This window comes from Salmo salar, chromosome 21 (assembly GCF_965601325.2).
Source record: "Salmo salar chromosome 21, fSalSal1, whole genome shotgun sequence".
Taxonomy (NCBI): Eukaryota; Metazoa; Chordata; class Actinopteri; order Salmoniformes; family Salmonidae; genus Salmo; species Salmo salar.
The window spans coordinates 36,201,990-36,226,095 of NC_138311.1; the positions used below are offsets into that span (position 1 = coordinate 36,201,990).

The 24,106-nt window shown below is 48.7% G+C and overlaps 1 protein-coding gene across 2 annotated transcripts in view; it reads left to right on the forward strand.

The window, feature by feature from the left end:
* The window catches only part of cerkl (CERK like autophagy regulator), a 99,580-nt gene that overhangs the window by 29,908 nt on the left and 45,566 nt on the right, over nt 1-24,106 (forward strand). For both annotated transcript variants that reach the window (XM_045704726.2, XM_045704725.2), the window contains exon 3: nt 14,484-14,615. In XM_045704726.2, the coding sequence (XP_045560682.1) occupies nt 14,484-14,615 (132 nt within the window). The remainder of the gene's footprint in view (nt 1-14,483; nt 14,616-24,106) is intronic.

Consider the following 24,106-nt stretch of genomic DNA (forward strand, 5'->3'; position numbering starts at 1 on the left):
CACTGTACAGAATAGTTTTCACCAAATCTATTTCCAATTCTGCTTTTGATGTAAGACAGCGGCAGTGTATTTGCACTACTACAGTATATACACTGCTCAAAAAAATAAAGGGAACACTTAAACAACACAATGTAACTCCAAGTCAATCACACTTCTGTGAAATCAAACTGTCCACTTAGGAAGCAACACTGATTGACAATAAATTTCACATGCTGTTGTGCAAATGGAATAGACAACAGGTGGAAATTATAGGCAATTAGCAAGACACCCCCAATAAAAGAGTGGTTCTGCAGGTGGGGACCACAGACCACTTCTCAGTTCCTATGCTTCCTGGCTGATGTTTTGGTCACTTTTGAATGCTGGCGGTGCTTTCACTCTAGTGGTAGCATGAGACGGAGTCTACAACCCACACAAGTGGCTCAGGTAGTGCAGCTCATCCAGGATGGCACATCAATGCGAGCTGTGGCAAGAAGGTTTGCTGTGTCTGTCAGCGTAGTGTCCAGAGCATGTAGGCGCTACCAGGAGACAGGCCAGTACATCAGGAGACGTGGAGGAGGTCGTAGGAGGGTAACAACCCAGCAGCAGGACCGCTACCTCTGCCTTTGTGCAAGGAGGAGCAGGAGGAGCACTGCCAGAGCCCTGCAAAATGACCTCCAGCAGGCCACAAATGTGCATGTGTCTGCTCAAACGGTCAGAAACAGACTCCATGAGGGTGGTATGAGGGCCCGACGTCCACAGGTGGGGGTTGTGCTTACAGCCCAACACCGTGCAGGACGTTTGGCATTTGCCAGAGAACACCAAGATTGGCAAATTCGCCACTGGCGCCCTGTGCTCTTCACAGATGAAAGCAGGTTCACACTGAGCACGTGACAGACGTGACAGAGTCTGGAGACGCCGTGGAGAACGTTCTGCGGCCTGCAACATCCTCTAGCATGACCGGTTTGGCGGTGGGTCAGTCATGGTGTGGGGTGGCATTTCTTTGGGGGGCCGCACAGCCCTCCATGTGCTCGCCAGAGGTAGCCTGACTGCCATTAGGTACCGAGATGAGATCCTCAGACCCCTTGTGAGACCATATGCTGGTGCGGTTGGCCCTGGGTTCCTCCTAATGCAAGACAATGCTAGACCTCATGTGGCTGGAGTGTGTCAGCAGTTCCTGCAAGAGGAAGGCATTGATGCTATGGACTGGCCCGCCCGTTCCCCAGACCTGAATCCAATTGAGCACATCTGGGACATCATGTCTCGCTCCATCCACCAACGCCACGTTGCACCACAGACTGTCCAGGAGTTGGCGGATGCTTTAGTCCAGGTCTGGGAGGAGATCCCTCAGGAGACCATCCGCCACCTCATCAGGAGCATGCCCAGGCGTTGTAGGGAGGTCATACAGGCACGTGGAGGCCACACACACTACTGAGCCTCATTTTGACTTATTTTAAGGACATTACATCAAAGTTGGATCAGCCTGTAGTGTGGTTTTCCACTTTAATTTTGAGTGTGACTCCAAATTCAGACCTCCATGGGTTGATAAATTGGATTTCCATTGATTATTTTTGTGTGATTTTGTTGTCAGCACATTCAACTATGTAAAGAAAAAAGTATTTAATAAGATTATTACTTTCATTCAGATCTAGGATGTGTTGTTTAAGTGTTCCCTTTATTTTTTTGAGCAGTATATTAAATGATATCAACAAGAGACATTGGTTGTTGGGCGGCAGGTAGCCTAGTGGTTAGAGCGTTGGGCCAGTAACCGAAAGGTCGCTGGTTTGAATACTCGAGCCGACAAGGTGAAAAACCAGCAGATTTGCCCATGAGGAAGGCACTTAACCCTAATTAACTCCAGGAGTGCTGTACTACTATGACTGACTCTGTAAAACAACACATTTCACTGCACCTATCCGGTGTATGAGTGAATATGGTTAAACCTGACAAAGATCCACTGCGGCTCAAAACATTGTCGCTATTAAAGCGTGGTATTAGAAGCATAATGTAGAGGCCTTAGCCTTCACCTGGCGCTATGAGGCCTAAGTAAGTAGGTAAGTAAATTAGGAAAATAACAGACCTTTTTGCCCTTATCAACAAGAGATATATAATCTTATATAAGATCCAATAATAGCCACATGAATCATTCATATATTCATATAGGCTCTATACAAAGAGTTAAAACATAAAGGGTTAAAAAGAATCCTCTCCATTCTGTTGTTAAACAACTTTGCTAGGGTGTTTTATGTAGCTCTTACACTACATCTTATCAAAAGACTTATTCCAATGCACATATCAATTCATTTTAGAGGACAATGGTCAGTGCATCAACTGGGATGACCTTTTAGTTGAACTCTGAGCTTTTTCCCTTCTCTCTCTCTTTTTGTCCTCTCCTTCTCGCTCTCTCTTTTCTTCCCCCCGAGGGCCTTTAGCGGCAACAACAATAAAGTTCAACTTGATGCAGGAGTGTGACCATCCACTTTGACAAGAGCACCAAGGCCACATTATCTGTCCGGAGAGGGGAGACGGCCTGGTGGCGATGCTGGTCTGATTGACCTGCCCGATAGACGGACCACTAATCTGTGAATGAAAGGAGGCTTTAAAAATGCCATGAAGGCGATTGTAGGTCTACACAGTGTTGCTTGCTCGCACAAGGCCAAGGGTATCAGAAAGACACAGACATCCTGCCTTGTACAGGTGTTGCCATTGTTAGCTCTGGCCTCTTGCACACGTTGGTCTGTCTGTGACCGGGCTGGAGACATTATCACACGACTGACGGCTGGTTTAATTTGGTGGCTGACACCCTCAGCTGGACCACGCCACCTCATGTGTCAGACCACATCACATGGCTTGTCACTGCGATGGCCCAGCACTGGCCAAGGCAATGTCCCCATTTGATTTGCAGCATTCAGAATCCGTTTCTAGGAAAGGAGAAAGAGGGGTTGATAAAAAGGCAAGGAGGGAGACGAGTTTTAGAGCAACACCTTTTGTGTTTAACTGTCAGCTGGGACACTCCCTCCATTGTACGACGTTATTAGAGGCTCCCTGGGAAACGAGGGTGCAGGGATTCACCGTTCCCTCTGTAACAGGTGAGAGCTCCTGTAGTCCAGCGTGCCACAGTTTCTATTCCCCCTAAGGGAGAAATTATTCAGCAGCACCACTGACTTAACAACAGCTTCACAATAAAACAAGATACATAATCCCCCAATGGAAAACAGAGCGAGAGAGAAGGAGAGGGAGAGCAGAGTGCTCTGTGTACCATTGTGTTAGGCTATCCAGGTATAATTGTAACAGGCAGTCATGTGTGCTGAGGCTCAAAGTGACATGTGGCCCAAAGTAGTGCCATTTGTCTCCCAGATGGATTATCTTGGTGAAGGAGAAATGCTCACTAACAGGGATGTAAACAAATGTGTGCACAAAATTTAAGAAAAATTATATTTTTGTGCGTATGGAACATTTCTGGGATATTTTATTTCAGCTCTTGAAACATGGGACCACCACTTTATATGTTGCCTTTATATTTTTGTTCAGTATAAATACACTGCTCAAAAAAATAAAGGGAACACTAAAATAACACATCCTAGATCTGAATGAATGAAATAATCTTATTAAATACTTTTTTCTTTACATAGTTGAATGTGCTGACAACAAAATCACACAAAAATAATCAATGGAAATCCAATTTATCAACCCATGGAGGTCTGGATTTGGAGTCACACTCAAAATTAAAGTGGAAAACCACACTACAGGCTGATCCAACTTTGATGTAATGTCCTTAAAACAAGTCAAAATGAGGCTCAGTAGTGTGTGTGGCCTCCACGTGCCTGTATGACCTCCCTACAACGCCTGGGCATGCTCCTGATGAGGTGGCGGATGGTCTCCTGAGGGATCTCCTCCCAGACCTGGACTAAAGCATCCGCCAACTCCTGGACAGTCTGTGGTGCAACGTGGCGTTGGTGGATGGAGCGAGACATGATGTCCCAGATGTGCTCAATTGGATTCAGGTCTGGGGAACGGGCGGGCCAGTCCATAGCATCAATGCCTTCCTCTTGCAGGAACTGCTGACACACTCCAGCCACATGAGGTCTAGCATTGTCTTGCATTAGGAGGAACCCAGGGCCAACCGCACCAGCATATGGTCTCACAAGGGGTCTGAGGATCTCATCTCGGTACCTAATGGCAGTCAGGCTACCTCTGGTGAGCACATGGAGGGCTGTGCGGCCCCCCAAAGAAATGCCTCCTCACACCATGACTGACCCACCGCCAAACCGGTCATGCTGGAGGATGTTGCAGGCAGCAGAACGTTCTCCACGGCGTCTCCAGACTCTGTCACGTCTGTCACGTGTGCTCAGTGTGAACCTGCTTTCATCTGTGAAGAGCACAGGGCGCCAGTGGCGAATTTGCCAATCTTGGTGTTCTCTGGCAAATGCCAAACGTCCTGCACAGTGTTGGGCTGTAAGCACAACCCCCACCTGTGGACGTCGGGCCCTCATACCACCCTCATGGAGTCTGTTTCTGACTGTTTGAGCAGACACATGCACATTTGTGGCCTGCTGGAGGTCATTTTGCAGGGCACTGGCAGTGCTCCTCCTGCTCCTCCTTGCACAAAGGCGGAGGTAGCGGTCCTGCTGCTGGGTTGTTGCCCTCCTACGGCCTCCTCCACATCTCCTGATGTACTGGCCTGTCTCCTGGTAGCGCCTACATGCTCTGGACACTACGCTGACAGACACAGCAAACCTTCTTGCCACAGCTCGCATTGATGTGCCATCCTGGATGAGCTGCACTACCTGAGCCACTTGTGTGGGTTGTAGACTCCGTCTCATGCTACCACTAGAGTGAAAGCACCGGCAGCGTTCAAAAGTGACCAAAACATCAGCCAGGAAGCATAGGAACTGAGAAGTGGTCTGTGGTCCCCACCTGCAGAACCACTCCTTTATTGGGGGTGTCTTGCTAATTTCCTATAATTTCCACCTGTTGTCTATTCCATTTGCACAACAGCATGTGAAATTTATTGTCAATCAGTGTTGCTTCCTAAGTGGACAGTTTGATTTCACAGAAGTGTGATTGACTTGGAGTTACATTGTGTTGTTTAAGTGTTCCCTTTATTTTTTTGAGCAGTGTAGTTTTACGGCATATAACTTAATCTGTTTTATAAGAGTCCAGCGTGTGGTCATATCCTGTGAATGATATTACTCTGTCTGTGTTGTGCTGTGCCTGCTGAAGGAGTGTATTAAGGACTTTACCCTGGTCCCTGCCTGCTAGCTGACTGGAGTGCTGTATTAAGGACTTTACCCTGGTCCCCTGCCTGCTAGCTGACTGGAGTACTGTATTAAGGACTTTACCCTGGTCCCCTGCCTGCTAGCTGACTGGAGTACTGTATTAAGGACTTTACCCTGGTCCCCTGCCTGCTAGCTGACTGGAGGAGTGTATTAAGGACTTTACCCTGGTCCCTGCCTGCTAGCTGACTGGAGTACTGTATTAAGGACTTTACCCTGGTCCCCTGCCTGCTAGCTGACTGGAGTACTGTATTAAGGACATTACCCTGGTCCCCTGCCTGCTAGCTGACTGGAGTACTGTAATAAGGACTTTACCCTGGTCCCTGCCTGCTAGCTGACTGGAAGAGTGTATTATGTTACCCTGGTCCCTGCCTGCTAGCTGACTGGAGGAGTGTATTATGTTACCCTGGTCCCTGCCTGCTAGCTGCTGGGGTACTGTATTAAGGACTTTACCCTGGTCCCCTGCCTGCTAGCTGACTGGAAGAGTGTATTATGTTACACTGGTCCCTGCCTGCTAGCTGACTGGAGGAGTGTATTATGTTACCCTGGTCCCTGCCTGCTAGCTGACTGGAGGAGTGTATTATGTTACCCTGGTCCCTGCCTGCTAGCTGACTGGAGGAGTGTATTATGTTACCCTGGTCCCTGCCTGCTAGCTGACTGGAGGAGTGTATTATGTTACCCTGGTCCCTGCCTGCTAGCTGACTGGAGGAGTGTATTATGTTACCCTGGTCCCTGCCTGCTAGCTGACTGGAGGAGTGTATTATGTTACCCTGGTCCCTGCCTGCTAGCTGACTGGAGGAGTGTATTATGTTACCCTGGTCCCTGCCTGCTAGCTGACTGGAGGAGTGTATTATGTTACCCTGGTCCCTGCCTGCTAGCTGACTGGAGGAGTGTATTATGTTACCCTGGTCCCTGCCTGCTAGCTGACTGGAGGAGTGTATTATGTTACCCTGGTCCCTGCCTGCTAGCTGACTGGAGGAGTGTATTATGTTACCCTGGTCCCTGCCTTCTAGCTGACTGGAGGAGTGTATTATGTTACCCTGGTCCCTGCCTGCTAGCTGACTGGAGGAGTGTATTATGTTACCCTGGTCCCTGCCTGCTAGCTGACTGGAGGAGTGTATTATGTTACCCTGGTCCCTGCCTGCTAGCTGACTGGAGGAGTGTATTATGTTACCCTGGTCCCTGCCTGCTAGCTGACTGGAGGAGTGTATTATGTTACCCTGGTCCCTGCCTGCTAGCTGACTGGAGGAGTGTATTATGTTACCCTGGTCCCTGCCTGCTAGCTGACTGGAGGAGTGTATTATGTTACCCTGGTCCCTGCCTGCTAGCTGACTGGAGGAGTGTATTATGTTACCCTGGTCCCTGCCTGCTAGCTGACTGGAGGAGTGTATTATGTTACCCTGGTCCCTGCCTGCTAGCTGACTGGAGGAGTGTATTATGTTACCCTGGTCCCTGCCTGCTAGCTGACTGGAGGAGTGTATTATGTTACCCTGGTCCCTGCCTGCTAGCTGACTGGAGGAGTGTATTATGTTACCCTGGTCCCTGCCTGCTAGCTGACTGGAGGAGTGTATTATGTTACCCTGGTCCCTGCCTGCTAGCTGACTGGAGGAGTGTATTATGTTACCCTGGTCCCTGCCTGCTAGCTGACTGGAGGAGTGTATTATGTTACCCTGGTCCCTGCCTGCTAGCTGACTGGAGGAGTGTATTATGTTACCCTGGTCCCTGCCTGCTAGCTGACTGGAGGAGTGTATTATGTTACCCTGGTCCCTGCCTGCTAGCTGACTGGAGGAGTGTATTTTGTTACACATTAACAGCCTTTCCATTAAGTCACCCTGTGTATCCATGGAGACACTACCTTCTCTCCAGCTCCTCTGAACAGATAGCAGTCCCTTGCTCAGCCTAGCTTAGTCCACCATGTTTTCTGTTGTTGGTCTTTGTAAACTTCCCACCGGCCGAGTCAAGTGAATTAGTTCGAGAGAAAGTGGGTTGGGTGGATTTACTGGATGTACTGGATGAATGGGTGGGTGAATGAACCAGTAAGGGATCGAGGTTTTGTGGTGAAGGTTACAGGACATGGTGGATAAGGCAGTTTGTGATTGACTGTTTTAATTGAATCATGGGAGACAGTAGTTGAGTTAGATGAGTAGGAGAGTGTTTAAGTGTGCCACTAAATGACCATGTGAGTTCCATCAAGGGAGAGCGTGAGTGAATCGGAGTTTGTGTGTGCCTGTGTGTGTGTGTGTGTGTTTGTGCTTCAGGGTGTGTGTGTCCTCTCATCATGGGAGAGTGGTAGTGTGTGTGTTTATAGCCGTCTGCTCTTGTCTCTCTCTGTGGAGGATGAAACAGCGTAGCAGATGCTCAACTCTGTACCAAAGGTATCACAGACACAGTATTACTTTCACTGCATGGAGTACCAGTCCTGTCTCAGTGTATTCCCCACAGACTGTCTGCCTGGTCTGCCTGTCTGCCTGTCTGGCCTCGTCTCTCTGTCACACCAAACCCTGTTATCAGTCATTGCACAGACCACATGTCACTGTCTGACACATACACACTGCATTTCTAAAAGAAAACACAGCAGCAGTATAACACAGGTTCATCTCCTACAGTGAAAACACAGCAGCAGTATAACACAGGTTCATCATCTACAGTGAAAACACAGCAGCAGTATAACACAGGTTCATCACCTACAGTGAAAACACAGCAGCAGTATAACACAGGTTCATCTCCTACAGTGAAAACACAGCAGCAGTATAACACAGGTTCATCTCCTACAGTGAAAACACAGCAGCAGTATAACACAGGTTCATCTCCTACAGTGAAAACACAGCAGCAGTATAACACAGGTTCATCATCTACAGTGAAAACACAGCAGCAGTATAACACAGGTTCATCATCTACAGTGAAAACACAGCAGCAGTATAACACAGGTTCATCATCTACAGTGAAAACACAGCAGCAGTATAACACAGGTTCATCATCTACAGTGAAAACACAGCAGCAGTATAACACAGGTTCATCTCCTACAGTGAAAACACAGCAGCAGTATAACACAGGTTCATCATCTACAGTGAAAACACAACAGCAGTATAACACAGGTTCATCTCCTACAGTGAAAACACAGCAGCAGTATAACACAGGTTCATCATCTACAGTGAAAACACAGCAGCAGTATAACACAGGTTCATCATCTACAGTGAAAACACAGCAGCAGTATAACACAGGTTCATCATCTACAGTGAAAACACAGCAGCAGTATAACACAGGTTCATCATCTACAGTGAAAACACAGCAGCAGTATAACACAGGTTCATCATCTACAGTGAAAACACAGCAGCAGTATAACACAGGTTCATCATCTACAGTGAAAACACAACAGCAGTATAACACAGGTTCATCTCCTACAGTGAAAACACAACAGCAGTATAACACAGGTTCATCTCCTACAGTGAAAACACAGCAGCAGTATAACACAGGTTCATCACCTACAGTGAAAACACAGCAGTAGTATAACACAGCAGCAGTATAACACAGGTTCATCTCCTACAGTGAAAACACAACAGCAGTATAACACAGGTTCATCTCCTACAGTGAAAACACAGCAGTAGTATAACACAGCAGCAGTATAACACAGGTTCATCTCCTACAGTGAAAACACAGCAGCAGTATAACACAGGTTCATCTCCTACAGTGAAAACACAACAGCAGTATAACACAGGTTCATCTCCTACAGTGAAAACACAGCAGCAGTATAACACAGGTTCATCATCTACAGTGAAAACACATATGATGCTGTGAATCTCTTCACTGCAGTCATTTTATTTAATGTAATATTGTGGTTTATAGTGTACTTAGTGCTGGTACATATTCACATAGCTAATGTTGTTAACCTTTAGTGAAAGGAACCAGAGACACATTCCCATAGGGGTTTTTGGATTATTTAAGGATGAACCCAGATCGCACGCTGATAAAATGTTCTGTTATAATCACAACACAGTTTTTATATTCACAACACAGTTTTTATATTCATAACACAGTTTTTATATTCACAACACCGTTTTTATTTTCACAACACCGTTTTTATATTCACAACACCGTTTTTATATTCACAACACCGTTTTTTATAATCACAACACCGTTTTTATAATCACAACACCGTTTTTTATAATCACAACACCGTTTTTATATTCACAACACAGTTTTTATAATCACAACACAGTTTTTATATTCACAACACCGTTTTTATTTACACCACATCGTTTTTATATTCACAACACCGTTTTTATATTCACAACACCGTTTTTTAATAATCACAACACCGTTTTTTATAATCACAACACCGTTTTTTATAATCACAACACCGTTTTTTATAATCACAACACCGGTTTTTATAATCACAACACCGTTTTTATAATCACAACACCGTTTTTATAATCACAACACCGTTTTTTATAATCACAACACCGTTTTTATATCACAACACCGTTTTTTATAATCACAACACCGTTTTTATATCACAACACCGTTTTTATAATCACAACACCGTTTTATATCACACACCGTTTTATATTCACAACACCGTTTTTATATTCACAACACCGTTTTTATAATCACAACACCGTTTTTATATTCACAACACAGTTGTCACAGTTGTCTTCTGGGAATCAATCCTGATGAAATGTTACTGTCAATCTGGGAGATCTTTGAATGACATCCCTCTGTTGAAAGCAATATAGACTATTCACACAGCCCAAATAATCCCAAATATCTAGTCCATTTATTCAGCATGGAGGGAGGATTGGGTTGGGTTGGGGGGCAGAGTACATATGGACGGGGGGGTTGTGTGTGTGTGTATCTGTATGAGTGAGTGTGTGTGTTCGGATCCAGAGCCTTAGCCAGGTGATCACCCTGCTTGAGATGTCCGGGTGGGGAGGGGACTCAGGGAGGGGTTTGGTGGAGGGACTGGGGGAGGGACTGGGGGCTCTCCCATCGCTAATGCGTTCTAATGCCAGCTCCTGACCCAGCGGCAGATGCTCCCGGTTTGGCAGGGGATCTGAGGATCTGAACAAGGGTTTGGGTGTTGGGTTCACCCCCCCCCCTCCCCCCCTTTGTATGGAGGCTACACCACGAGACGGAGCAAAAGATGGGGTCAAGACGCGTCCAGCCTAAACAACTCAGTCCCAGATCTGTTTGTGCTTTCTTGCCTACACCTATGGTCGTTGTCGCACGTGACCGCAAAAACAGATCTCGGGCCCACTCTAGTTCTCCATCTCCTGTATGTCTCTCTCTAAATACCCCTTCCTCTCCTGGATCCAACAGATGAGATCCAGGACCCAGCCATATGAGGCCCTGACCTTCCCCACACCCAGGCCTCCCATCTCAGGCTCAGCCAAGACTGTCGTTTACCACCCAGCCAGCCTGCTTGTCAGGGATTTTCAGCGGGGGAAATATAAGACATCTGTTCCTAAAGGATTAGCAAATATTTGGTGCCCTTCTGAAATCCTATCTGTGTGTCTCTGAGCAGTCACTGAGCTGCATATGTGCCTTACATCTCTCCTTCTCTCCTCTCTCTCTCTCTCTCTCTCCCTCCCTCCCCTTCCCTCTCTTTGTTTCTTACTCTCTCTGTTTCTCCCTCTCTGGTGAACCCTCACCCTCCCAGTGTTTTAAGCTCATTAAATGGAAGAATAGCAGCCTACAGTCAAATGAAAAGAATAGGGACAACACAACACTGATACTGATAGAACAGGCTGAGGCGGCTGAGTAATTGGCCTCAGCTATAATAGCCATACTTGCGTTCCAAATAGCACCCTATTTCCTATATAGTGCACTACTTTTGGTCAAGGCCCTATGTAGGGTGCCATTTGGGACAGTTTTGTCATCTAGCAGGAAAAAGTCAGTAAATGAGCATATTGATGCCTTTTTGGGTGAACTGAAGTGACCCAATAAGTCCATGTTGCTGTTGTGTGTGTTGTCCAGTGTTGATGGTTAACATGTCCTTGCCTGAGAGAGGAGAGAGAGAGAGAGAGAGAGAGAGAGAGAGAGAGAGAGAGAGAGAGAGAGAGAGAGAGAGAGAGAGAGAGAGAGAGAGAGAGAGAGAGAGAGAGAGAGAGAGAGAGAGAGAGAGAGAGAGAGAGAGAGAGAGAGAGAGAGAGAGAGAGAGAGAGAGAGAGAGGAGAGAGAGAGAGAGAGAGAGAGAGAGAGAGAGGAGAGAGAACTTAGTTAAACCCTGATTGAAGAGAGAGATTTCTCCCCAGCCTGGCTCCCCTGCCAGCCATGTTGCTATGGTACATAATCCTCTGTGTAGTCTGAAGCCTGTAGGAAAGCTCTACTGAGGACTGGACTGAAACAGCCTAATTCTCTGCATCATATGAAGACTCAGGTTTCATGTTGTTTTAGAAAGCAGAAGGCCAACCGGATTTACAGTCATGGGGTTCCAATTGCCTAATTAGGTTTCCAATGACCTATGGTCACAAACAGTGTAATAAATGTTGTGATCCACAATATGGTGTTTACAAAAACAAACTGCACAATCTAGTGATCATGTTGCCAATGGTCTGATAGATAGATCTTACAGCTAGGTCTGTCTGTCTGTCTGTCTGTCTGTCTGTCTGTCCTATGATTTTTTTTTTTTTTTTTTTTTTTTGATCAATAGATACAGTGTGGCTTAGTGTGTGTCTGTGGTCCCCTCCCTCTGCGAGGCTGTGGGCTGTGTGGAGTAAGCTGGGGTGATGATGATGAACTCTCGTGGCTCCCCTGGCCTCCTCCTAACCCTCCTGAGCCTCCTGGGCTGAGCCTCCTGATCCTTCCCCTGGCCTACCCTGTTCCTCCTGAGCCCCAACCCAGGCAGCAGTGACAGCATCCTTCCTGCACCTGCTCCCAGCGTCAGGGCCTCAGAACCCAGGAGGAGTGGGAGAGGATGGAGAGACCAGAGTGTCACAGTGAGCCTGAAGGTCTTAGGAGCTAGAAAGATAGGATCACCACAGTGGACCTGGACGTCTTAGGGGGTGGATAGAGGGATAGGAGCACCACAGTGGACCTGACGTACTCATTAGGGGGTGGATAGAGGGATAGGAGCACCACAGTGGACCTGGACGTCTTAGGGGGTGGATAGAGGGATAGGAGCACCACAGTGGAACCTGGACGTCTTAGGGGGTGGATAGAGGGATAGGAGCACCACAGTGGACCTGGACGTCTTAGGGGGTGGATAGAGGGATAGGAGCACCACAGTGGACCTGGACGTCTTAGGGGGTGGATAGAGAGATAGGAGCACCACAGTGGACCTGGACGTCTTAGGGGGTGGATAGAGAGATAGGAGCACCACAGTGGACCTGGACGTCTTAGGGGGTGGATAGAGAGATAGGAGCACCACAGTGGACCTGGACGTCTTAGGGGGTGGATAGAGAGATAGCAGCACCACAGTGGACCTGGACGTCTTAGGGGGTGGATAGAGAGATAGGAGCACCACAGTGGACCTGGACGTCCTTAGGGGGTGGATAGAGAGATAGGAGCACCACAGTGGACCTGGACGTCTTAGGGGGTGGATAGAGGGATAGGAGCACCACAGTGGACCTGGACGTCTTAGGGGGTGGATAGAGGGATAGGAGCACCACAGTGGACCTGACGTCTTAGGGGGTGGATAGAGAGATAGGAGCACCACAGTGGACCTGGACGTCTTAGGGGGTGGATAGAGAGATAGGAGCACCACAGTGGACCTGGACGTCTTAGGGGGTGGATAGAGAGATAGGAGCACCACAGTGGACCTGGACGTCTTAGGGGGTGGATAGAGAGATAGGAGCACCACAGTGGACCTGGACGTCTTAGGGGGTGGATAGAGAGATAGGAGCACCACAGTGGACCTGGACGTCTTAGGGGGTGGATAGAGAGATAGGAGCACCACAGTGGACCTGGACGTCTTAGGGGGTGGATAGAGGGATAGGAGCACCACAGTGGACCTGGACGTCTTAGGGGGTGGATAGAGGGATAGGAGCACCACAGTGGACCTGGACGTCTTAGGGGGTGGATAGAGGGATAGGAGCACCACAGTGGACCTGGACGTCTTAGGGGGTGGATAGAGAGGAGTGGAAAGTCTGTCTGTCCTTCTTCACAGCCTGCATCTCTCCTTGGGACCTGGATGTTGGTCCCCTCTGTCTGCATCTCCTCCTGGATTGTTGCTTGTTCCTTTCCTTTTGAACCTGTGACCCCGGGTGCCCCCCAAAAAAACCCTGGTGATCACAATGTAATGTAAGAACGGATAGCTGGGGGTCGTGCTGAGGGTCTGGGGTCCGGGGTCAGAGTGGGAGTGCCAGAGCAGAGCCTGAGGGGCCATAGGGCTCATTAGCGGGTCGAATTCAGGACCTTCAGGGACCAACCACCAGGGATTAGAGTAATGAGGGGGATAATGGAGACCATGAGGGGATGAGGGGTTCAGCGTGCTGCCTCTCCCTATCGATCCCTGGGTCTCCACCAGGCTCCAGGGAGGCCCAGGAGGGAACACTCCCTAATTCTGCCTAATTATGATTGAGTGTGGAAACTCAGTAGCTCAGTGGCTAGGTGCTTAGTGGAGGGCAGGGGGAGAGAGAGAGGACAGGGGGAGCACAGAGAGAGGACAGGGGGAGCACAGAGAGAGGGAGGACAGGGGGAGCACAGAGAGAGGACGGGGGAGAGAGAGAGAGAGGAGACGGGGGGAGAGAGAGAGAGAGAGAGAGAGAGAGAGAGAGAGAGAGAGAGAGAGAGAGAGAGAGAGAGAGAGAGAGAGAGAGAGAGAGAGAGAGAGAGAGAGAGAGAGAGAGAGAGAGAGAGAGAGAGAGAGAGAGAGAGAGAGAGAGAGAGAGAGAGCTACAGGGCATCTGTCTTTATTCATGTCTCCCTGGCTGCAGTTCAGGCTGTGTAAGCGAGAGCCTCAACCCTCCTGACCTTTAGAAGTGAAGCAGACTCATCTCACTCTTTGTTCAGGTGATTTTACAGCAGGTGTCTCAGACCAATGCTTAATACACAGTGATACAACTGTTCACGTCTAGGTGGGATGGCTGCTTTCACTGACTAACAGATGTGCTGGACCTGGACTGTAAAACCCATTGAAGCAGAAGTTGACCTGTTTGTTTGCTCTTTTTAATTCTATTCTCCTCTTTTTCTGTTTTTCCTGGATCTTTTGGGGTCTAGACCAGGACTTTATACTGTGATATAAATTGGCTTTATCAGTACATTTGATTGATTGATTCTGCTCTTGTCTTGCAGGTTTCCAGAACAGGCCCAAGTCCCTGAAGGTGTTTGTGAACCCTGCCAGTCATAAGAAAGAGGCCTACCAGATCTACAGAGATGATGTGGCACCCCTCTTTCAGCTAGCAGACATCAAGGCTGATGTCACCAGTAAGTGTCCCTTGAGAATGTTATGTCAGGGGTGTGGTCCTGTGTGGCTTATTTGGTAAGATTGTGGCACTCTATCACATACACATATTGTGAAAAAAATTGCTCTCTCACTGCATTTTGAAGGATTCAATTCACAGATGGGTCTAGCGCTGGACAGCCAACAATTCGCCTTTTTAAAGGCATTTTCCCCAAAGTTCGTGCAGATCACATTCACAGTGAAATATGGATAAAATGTCTGCTAAAGTTTGATATCTCATTAGACTGGTGTGTGGGCTGGGCACAACCGTACATCTGACCACAGATGTTCTTTGTCCCTCGGAGTGCTGCGTGGTTTCCCTGCCCTGAGACAGTTATTCCTGGGCTAGGTGCATTCATGATCTGCCCTCAGGCCTTATCCACTCACATCACTCCCTCTTCACCGCTTCACTATCACATCAACACCATGCTGTCCACCAGGGTCAATCCCTTTTAATTCCGTTAATTCAATTTCCTGAATTGACTAAATTAAAGTGTGTGTGTGTGTTTGTGTGTGTTTGCGTGCGTGTGTGTGTGTTTGCGTGCGTATGTGTGTGTTTGCGTGCGTGTGTGTGTGTGTTTGCGTGCGTGTGTGTGTGTTTGCGTGCGTGTGTGGAGGGTCTCTGAAGTGCATCTCACACGTAACCAGTGTCTCCACTGCTCCTCTCCTCCTCTCCTCTCCTCACTCACTGAGTAACCTGACCTAGGGGGAGGGGCTAGACCCATCTGTTCCCCCTCCTCCCCCCCTCCTCCTCCCCCCCCCTCCTCCTCTCCCCCTCCTCCTCTCCCCCTCCTCCACCCCCATGTGTCCGTGTGTGAGTGTATTATTGAACGCTGCTACCATTGTAGGTGTGTGTCTGTGCGTGCATACGCTAATGAATGCTGCTTCCAGAAGCCATTCAAATAGTAATATAATCTGTTTACATCCCAAATGGCATCCTAATCCCTATATAGTACACTACTTTTGACCAGTGCCAATAGGGCCCATAGGGCTCTGGTTGAAAGTAGTGCACTGTGTATGGAATAGATTTCCTGATGATGTGTTCCCCCGGGGGGAGGGCAAGGGATGAGTGGTGGACGAGGAGCCATTAAAACACACTTTACCAAATATAAATGAAATGTATAATTCTGGGCCTGCAGTGGCCAGGGACCAACTGGGTTTGATGATGTTATAATCTCTGTTATTGATGATGTTATTATTCCTCTGAATTGGGAAGGTGACAAATGGATCAGCGATTTATTTGAACTACTGAATGATAATGTCGTTATCACAATATAATGACAGTCAGGTAGAAGTATGTGTTGCAGTTGTGCACCCTGATGTGCTATGCTGACTGATGTGCTATGCTGACTGATGCACTATGCTGACTGATGTACTATGCTGACTGAGGTACTATGCTGACTGAGGTACTATGCTGACTGAGGTACTATGCTGACTGAGGTGCTATGCTGACTGATGTGCTATGCTGACTGATGCGCTATGCTGACTGATGTGCTATGCTGACTGATGCGCTATGCTGACTGATGCGCTATGCTGACTGATGCACTATGCTGACTGATGCACTATGCTGACTGATGCACATTGCTGACTGATGTACAATGCTGACTGATGTACAATGCTGACTGATGTACAATGCTGACTGAGGTACTATGCTGACTGATGTACAATGCTGACTGAGGTACTATGCTGACTGAGGTACTATGCTGACTGAGGTACTATGCTGACTGATGTACAATGCTGACTGATGCACTATGCTGACTGATGCACTATGCTGACTGATGTACTATGCTGACTGATCCACTATGCTGACTGATGTACTATGCTGACTGATGTACTATGCTGACAAGGTACTATGCTGGCTGATACACTATGCTGACTGATGCACTATGCTGACTGATCCACTATGCTGGCTGATACACTATGCTGACTGAGGTACTATGCTGACTGATGTACTATGCTGACTGAGGTTCTATGCTGACTGAGGTTCTATGCTGACTGAGGTTCTATGCTGACTGAGGTTCTATGCTGACTGAGGTACTATGCTGACTGATGTACTATGCTGACTGAGGTACTATGCTGACTGAGGTTCTATGCTGACTGAGGTTCTATGCTGACTGAGGTTCTATGCTGACTGAGGTTCTATGCTGACTGATGTACTATGCTGACTGATGCACTATGCTGACTGAGGTACTATGCTGACTGAGGTACTATGCTGGCTGATGCACATTGCTGACTGATATACTATGCTGACTGATGTACAATGCTGACTGAGGTACTATGCTGACTGATGCACTATGCTGACTGATGTACTATGCTGACAAGGTACTATGCTGGCTGATCCACTATGCTGACTGATGCACTATGCTGACAGAAAATGATGATGACTGATGAACTATTCTGACTGATGTACTATGCTGACTGATGTTCTATGCTGACTGATGTACTATGCTGGCTGATCCACTATGCTAACTGATGTACTATGCTGACTGATCTACTATGCTGACAAGATACTGTGCTGGCTGATCCACTATGCAGACTGATGTACTATGCTGACTGATGTACTATGCTGACAAGGTACTATGCTGACTGATGTACTATGCTGACTGATGTACTATGCTGGCTGATGCACTATGCTGGCTGATGAACTATGCTGACTGAGGTACTATGCAGGCTGATGTACTGTGCTGACTGAGGTACTATGCAGGCTGATGTACTATGCTGACTGAGGTACTATGCTGACTGAGGTACTATGCTGACTGATGAACTATGCTGACTGAGTTACTATGCTGACTGAGGTACTATGCTGGCTGATGCACTATGCTGGCTGATGCACTATGCTGACTGATGCACTATGCTGACTGATGCACTATGCTGACTGATGCACTATGCTGGCTGATGTACTATGCTGACTGATGTACTATGCTGACTGATGTACTATGCTGACTGATGCGCTATGCTGACTGAGGTACTATGCTGACTGATGTACTATGCTGACTGATGTACTATGCTGACTGATCCACTATGCTGACTGATGTACTATGCTGACTGATCCACTATGCTGACTGATCCACTATGCTGAATGATGCACTATGCTGACTGATGTACTATGCTGACTGAAAATTATGATGACTGATGAACTATGCTGACTGATGCACTATGCTGACTGATGTACTATGCTGACTGATGTTCTATTCTGACTGATGTACTATGCTGGCTGATCCACTATGCTAACTGATGTACTATGCTGACTGATGTACTATGCTGACAAGGTACTATGCTGGCTGATCCACTATGCTGACTGATGTACTATGCTGACTGAGGTATGATGCTGACTGAGGTACTATGCTGACTGATGCACTATGCTGACTGATGAACTATGCTGACTGATGAACTATGCTAACTGATGTACTATGCTGACTGATGTACTATGCTGACAAGGTACTATGCTGGCTGTTCCACTATGCTGACAAGGTACTATGCTGACTGATGTACTATGCTGACAAGGTACTATGCTGGCTGATCCACTATGCTGGCTGATCCACTATGCTGACTGATGTACTATGCTGACTGATGTACTATGCTGACACGGTACTATGCTGGCTGATGTACTATGCTGATTGAGGTACTATGCTGACTGATGCACTATGCTGACTGATGTACTATGCTGACTGATGAACTATGCTGACTGAGGTACTATGCTGACTGATGCGCTATGATGACTGATGAACTATGCTGACTGAGGTACTATGCAGGCTGATGTACTGTGCTGACTGAGGTACTATGCAGGCTGATGTACTATGCTGACTGAGGTACAATGCTGACTGAGGTACAATGCTGACTGAGGTACTATGCTGACTGATGAACTATGCTGACTGAGGTACTATGCTGGCTGAGGTACTATGCTGACTGATGTACTATGCTGACTGATACACTATGCTGACTGATGTACTATTCTGACTGAGGTGCTATGCTGACTGATGTACTATGCTGACTGATGTACTATGCTGACTGATGTATTATGCTGGCTGATCCACTATGCTGACTGATGTACTATGCTGACTGATGTACTATGCTGACTGCGGTACTTTGCTGACTGATGTACTATGCTGACTGATGTACTATGCTGACTGATGTACTATGCTGACTGATGTACTATGCTGACTGATGCACTATGCTGACTGATGCGCTATGCTGACTGATGCACTATGCTGACTGATGCGCTATGCTGACTGATGTACTATGCTGACTGATGCACTATGCTGACTGATGCACTATGCTGACTGATGTACTATGCTGACTGATTTACTATGCTGACTGATGTACTATGCTGACTGATCCACTATGCTGACTGAAGTACTATGCTGACTGATGTACTATGCTGACAATGTACTATGCTGACTGATGTACTATGCTGACTGATGTACTATGCTGACTGATCCACAATGCTGACTGATGTACTATGCTGACTGATGTACTATGCTGACTGATCCACTATGCTGACTGATGCACTATGCTGACTGATGTACTATGCTGACTGATGAACTATGCTGACTGATATTCTATGCTGACTGATGTATACTATGCTGGCTGATCCACTATGCTAACTGATGTACTATGCTGACTGATGTACTATGCTGACAAGGTACTATGCTGGCTGCCCATGCGCGGACTAGCTGCTGCAGCTGACTGGGTACTATGCTGACTGATGCACTATGCTGACTGATGAACTATGCTGACTGATGAACTATGCTAACTGATGTACTATGCTGACTGATGTACTATGCTGACACGGTACTATGCTGGCTGTTCCACTATGCTGACAAGGTACTATGCTGACTGATGTACTATGCTGACAAGGTACTATGCTGGCTGATCCTCTATGCTGGCTGATCCACTATGCTGACTGATGTACTATGCTGACTGAAGTACTATGCTGACAAGGTACTATGCTGACAAGGTACTATGCTGACAAGGTACTATGCTGACAAGGTACTATGCTGACTGATGTACTATGCTGACAAGGTACTATGCTGGCTGTTCCACTATGCTGACAAGGTACTATGCTGACTGATGTACTATGCTGACTGATGTACTATGCTGACAAGGTACTATGCTGGCTGATCCACTATGCTGGCTGATCCACTATGCTGACTGATGTACTATGCTGACTGATGTACTATGCTGACAAGGTACTATGCTGGCTGATGCACTATGCTGACTCATGTACTATGCTGATTGAGGTACTATGCTGACTGATGCACTATGCTGACTGATGTACTATGCTGACTGATGAACTATGCTGACTGAGGTACTATGCTGACTGATGCGCTATGATGACTGATGAACTATGCTGACTGAGGTACTATGCAGGCTGATGTACTGTGCTGACTGAGGTACTATGCAGGCTGATGTACTATGCTGACTGAGGTACTATGCTGACTGAGGTACTATGCTGACTGATGAACTATGCTGACTGAGGTACTATGCTGACTGAGGTACTATGCTGGCTGAGGTACTATGCTGACTGATGTACTATGCTGACTGATACACTATGCTGACTGATGTACTATGCTGACTGAGGTGCTATGCTGACTGATGTACTATGCTGACTGATGTACTATGCTGACAATGTACTATGCTGAATGATGTACTATGCTGACTGATGTACTATGCTGACTGATCCACAATGCTGACTGATGTACTATGCTGACTGATCCACTATGCTGACTGATCCACTATGCTGACTGATGCACTATGCTGACTGATGTACTATGCTGACTGAAAATTATGATGACTGATGAACTATGCTGACTGATATTCTATGCTGACTGATGTATACTATGCTGGCTGATCCACTATGCTAACTGATGTACTATGCTGACTGATGTACTATGCTGACAAGGTACTATGCTGGCTGTTCCACTATGCTGACTGATGTACTATGCTGACAAGGTACTATGCTGGCTGATCCTCTATGCTGGCTGATCCACTATGCTGACTGATGTACTATGCTGACTGAAGTACTATGCTGACAAGGTACTATGCCGATAAGGTACTATGCTGACTGATGTACTATGCTGACTGATGTACTATGCTGGCTGATGCACTATGCTGACTGATGTACTATGCTGACTGATGCGCTATGCTGACTGAGGTACTATGCTGACTGATACGCTATGCTGACTGATGAACAATGCTGACTGAGGTACTATGCAGGCTGATGAACTATGCTCACTGATGTACTATGCTGACTGATGTACTATGCTGACTGATGAACTATGCTGACTGAGGTACTATGCAGGCTGATGTACTGTGCTGACTGAGGTACTATGCAGGCTGATGTACTATGCTGACTGAGGTACTATGCTGACTGATGAACTATGCTGACTGAGGTACTATGCTGGCTGATGAACTATGCTGACTGAGGTACTATGCTGACTGATACACTATGCTGACTGATGTACTATTCTGACTGAGGTGCTATGCTGACTGAGGTGCTATGCTGACTGATGTACTATGCTGACTGATGTACTATGCTGACTGATGTACTATGCTGGCTGATCCACTATGCTGACTGATGTACTATGCTGACTGATGTACTATGCTGACTGAGGTACTATGCTGACTGCTGTACTATGCTGACTGATGTACTATGCTGACTGAGGTACTATGCTGACTGAGGTACTATGCTGACTGAGGTACTATGCTGACTGATCCACTATGCTGACTGATGTACTATGCTGACTGATGCGCTATGCTGACTGAAAATTATGATGACTGATGCACTATGCTGACTGATCCCCCTGTTACCTGGGACCAGGACATCCCCTGTTACCGGGGACAGGGACCAGGACATCCTCTCGTACCAGAGACTTGGACAGGAACCAGGACATCCCCTGGTACCAGAGACGGGGACCAGGACATCCCCTGGTACCAGGGACCAGGACATCCCCTGTTACCGGGGACAGGGACCAGGACATCCTCTCGTACCAGAGACGAGGACAGGAACCAGGACATCCCCTTGTACCAGAGGCGGGGACAGGGACCAGGACATCCCCTCGTACCAGAGACGAGGACAGGAACCAGGACATCCCCTTGTACCAGAGGCGGGGCCAGGGACCAGGACATCCCCTCGTACCAGAGACAGTGACAGGGACATCCCCTGGTACCAGGGTCAGGTACCAAGACATCCCCTGGTACCAGGGACCAGGACATCCCCTTGTACCAGAGACGGGGACCAGGACATCCCCTGTTACCAGAGACGGGGACAGGGACCAGGACATCCCCTGTTACCAGAGGCGGGGACCAGGACATCCCCTGTTACCAGAGACGGGGACCAGGACATCCCCTGTTACCAGAGACGGGGACCAGGACATCCCCCTGTTACCAGAGACGGGACCAGGACATCCCCTGTTACCAGAGACGGGGACAGGGACCAGGACATCCCCTGTTACCAGAGGCGGGGACCAGGACATCCCCTGTTACCAGAGACGGGGACCAGGACATCCCCTGTTACCAGAGACGGGGACCAGGACATCCCCTGTTACCAGAGACGGGGACCAGGACACCCGGTCCGGCGGGGCCGGCCCCGTCCGGCGGGGCCGGCCCCTGGTACCAGAGACGGGGACCAGGACATCCCCGTCCGGCGGGGCCGGCCCCTGGTACCAGAGACGGGGACCAGGACATCCCCGTCCGGCGGGGCCGGCCCCTGGTACCAGAGACGGGGACCAGGACATCCCCTGTTACCAGAGACGGGGACCAGGACATTCCCTGGTACCAGAGACGGGGACCAGGACATCCCTGTTACCAGAGACGGGGACCAGGACATTCCCTGGTACCAGAGACGGGGACCAGGACATCCCCTGTTACCAGAGACGGGGACCAGGACATCCCCTGTTACCAGAGACGGGACCAGGACATCCCCTGTTACCAGAGACGGGACCAGGACATCCCCTGTTACCAGAGACGGGGACCAGGACATCCCCTGTTACCAGAGACGGGGACCAGGACATCCCCTGTTACCAGAGACGGGACCAGGACATCCTCTCGTTCCAGAGACAGGGACCAGGACATTCCCTGGTACCAGAGACGGGGACCAGGACATCCCCTGTTACCAGAGACGGGACCAGGACATCCCCTGTTACCAGAGACGGGGACCAGGACATCCCCTGTTACCAGAGACGGGACCAGGACATCCTCTCGTTCCAGAGACAGGGACCAGGACATTCCCTGGTACCAGAGACGGGGACCAGGACATCCCCTGTTACCAGAGACGGGACCAGGACATCCTCTCGTTCCAGAGACAGGGACCAGGACATTCCCTGGTACCAGAGACGGGGACCGGGACCAGGACATCCACTCATGAAATATTAATGTGGTCCTGCTGATAATAATGATGCGCATTCTCACACAACAATACTCATCTGCAAGTGTCACATCAGTCGTGGTGGAGCCTGTGATGTGTGTGATGGGTCGGTACAGCTGGGACTCACCCACTCCGACGGAGAGGAGATGCCCCAGAAATGCTAAGTGGGGCATGGGCTTATGATGCCATCTGCGTTCCCCCATTTCCACTATTCACTGGCATCTGAGTGTGTGTGTGTGGTGGGGGGGGGGGGGGGGGGGATGCTTGTGTGTGTGTGTGTGTGTGTGTGTGTGTGTGTGTGTGTGTGTGTGTGTGTGTGTGTGTGTGTGTGTGTGTGTGTGTGTGTGTGTGTGTGTGTGTGTGTTTGCCACGGTGGGCAAGCCGATACATTGTGACAGTAACCTAGTCTCTAGTGATTCAGGAACATGGGTTCTCCTCTCCATGGCGTGCCACCCTCTCCCCCCGTCTCCTCCACTAGCCTTCCCCCTGTCAACCTCTCCCCCTGTCTCCTCCACTAGCCACCCCCTGTCAACCTCTCCCCGTCTCCTCCACTAGCCACCCCCCTGTCAACCTTTCCCCCTGTCTCCTCCACTAGCCTTCCCCCTGTCAACCTCTCCCCCTGTCTCCTCCACTAGCCACCCCCTGTCAACCTCTCCCCCTGTCTCCTCCACTAGCCACCCCCTGTCAACCTCTCCCCGTCTCCTCCACTAGCCACCCCCCTGTCAACCTCTCCACCTGTCTCCTCCACTAGCCACCCCCCTGTCAACCTCTCCCCCTGTCTCCTCCACTAGCCACCCCCCTGTCAACCTCTCTCCCCCTGTCTTCTTCTCTAGCCACCCCCCTGTCAACCTCTCCCCCTGTCTCCTCCACTAGCCACCCCCCTGTCAACCTCTCCCCCTGTCTCCTCCACTAGCCACCCCCTGTCAACCTCTCCCCCCTGTCTCCTCCACTAGCCTTCCCCTGTCAACCTCTCCCCCCTGTCTCCTCCACTAGCCTTCCCCTGTCAACCTCTCCCCCCTGTCTCCTCCACTAGCCACCCCCCTGTCAACCTCTCTCCCCCTGTCTTCTTCTCTAGCCACCCCCCTGTCAACCTCTCCCCCTGTCTCCTCC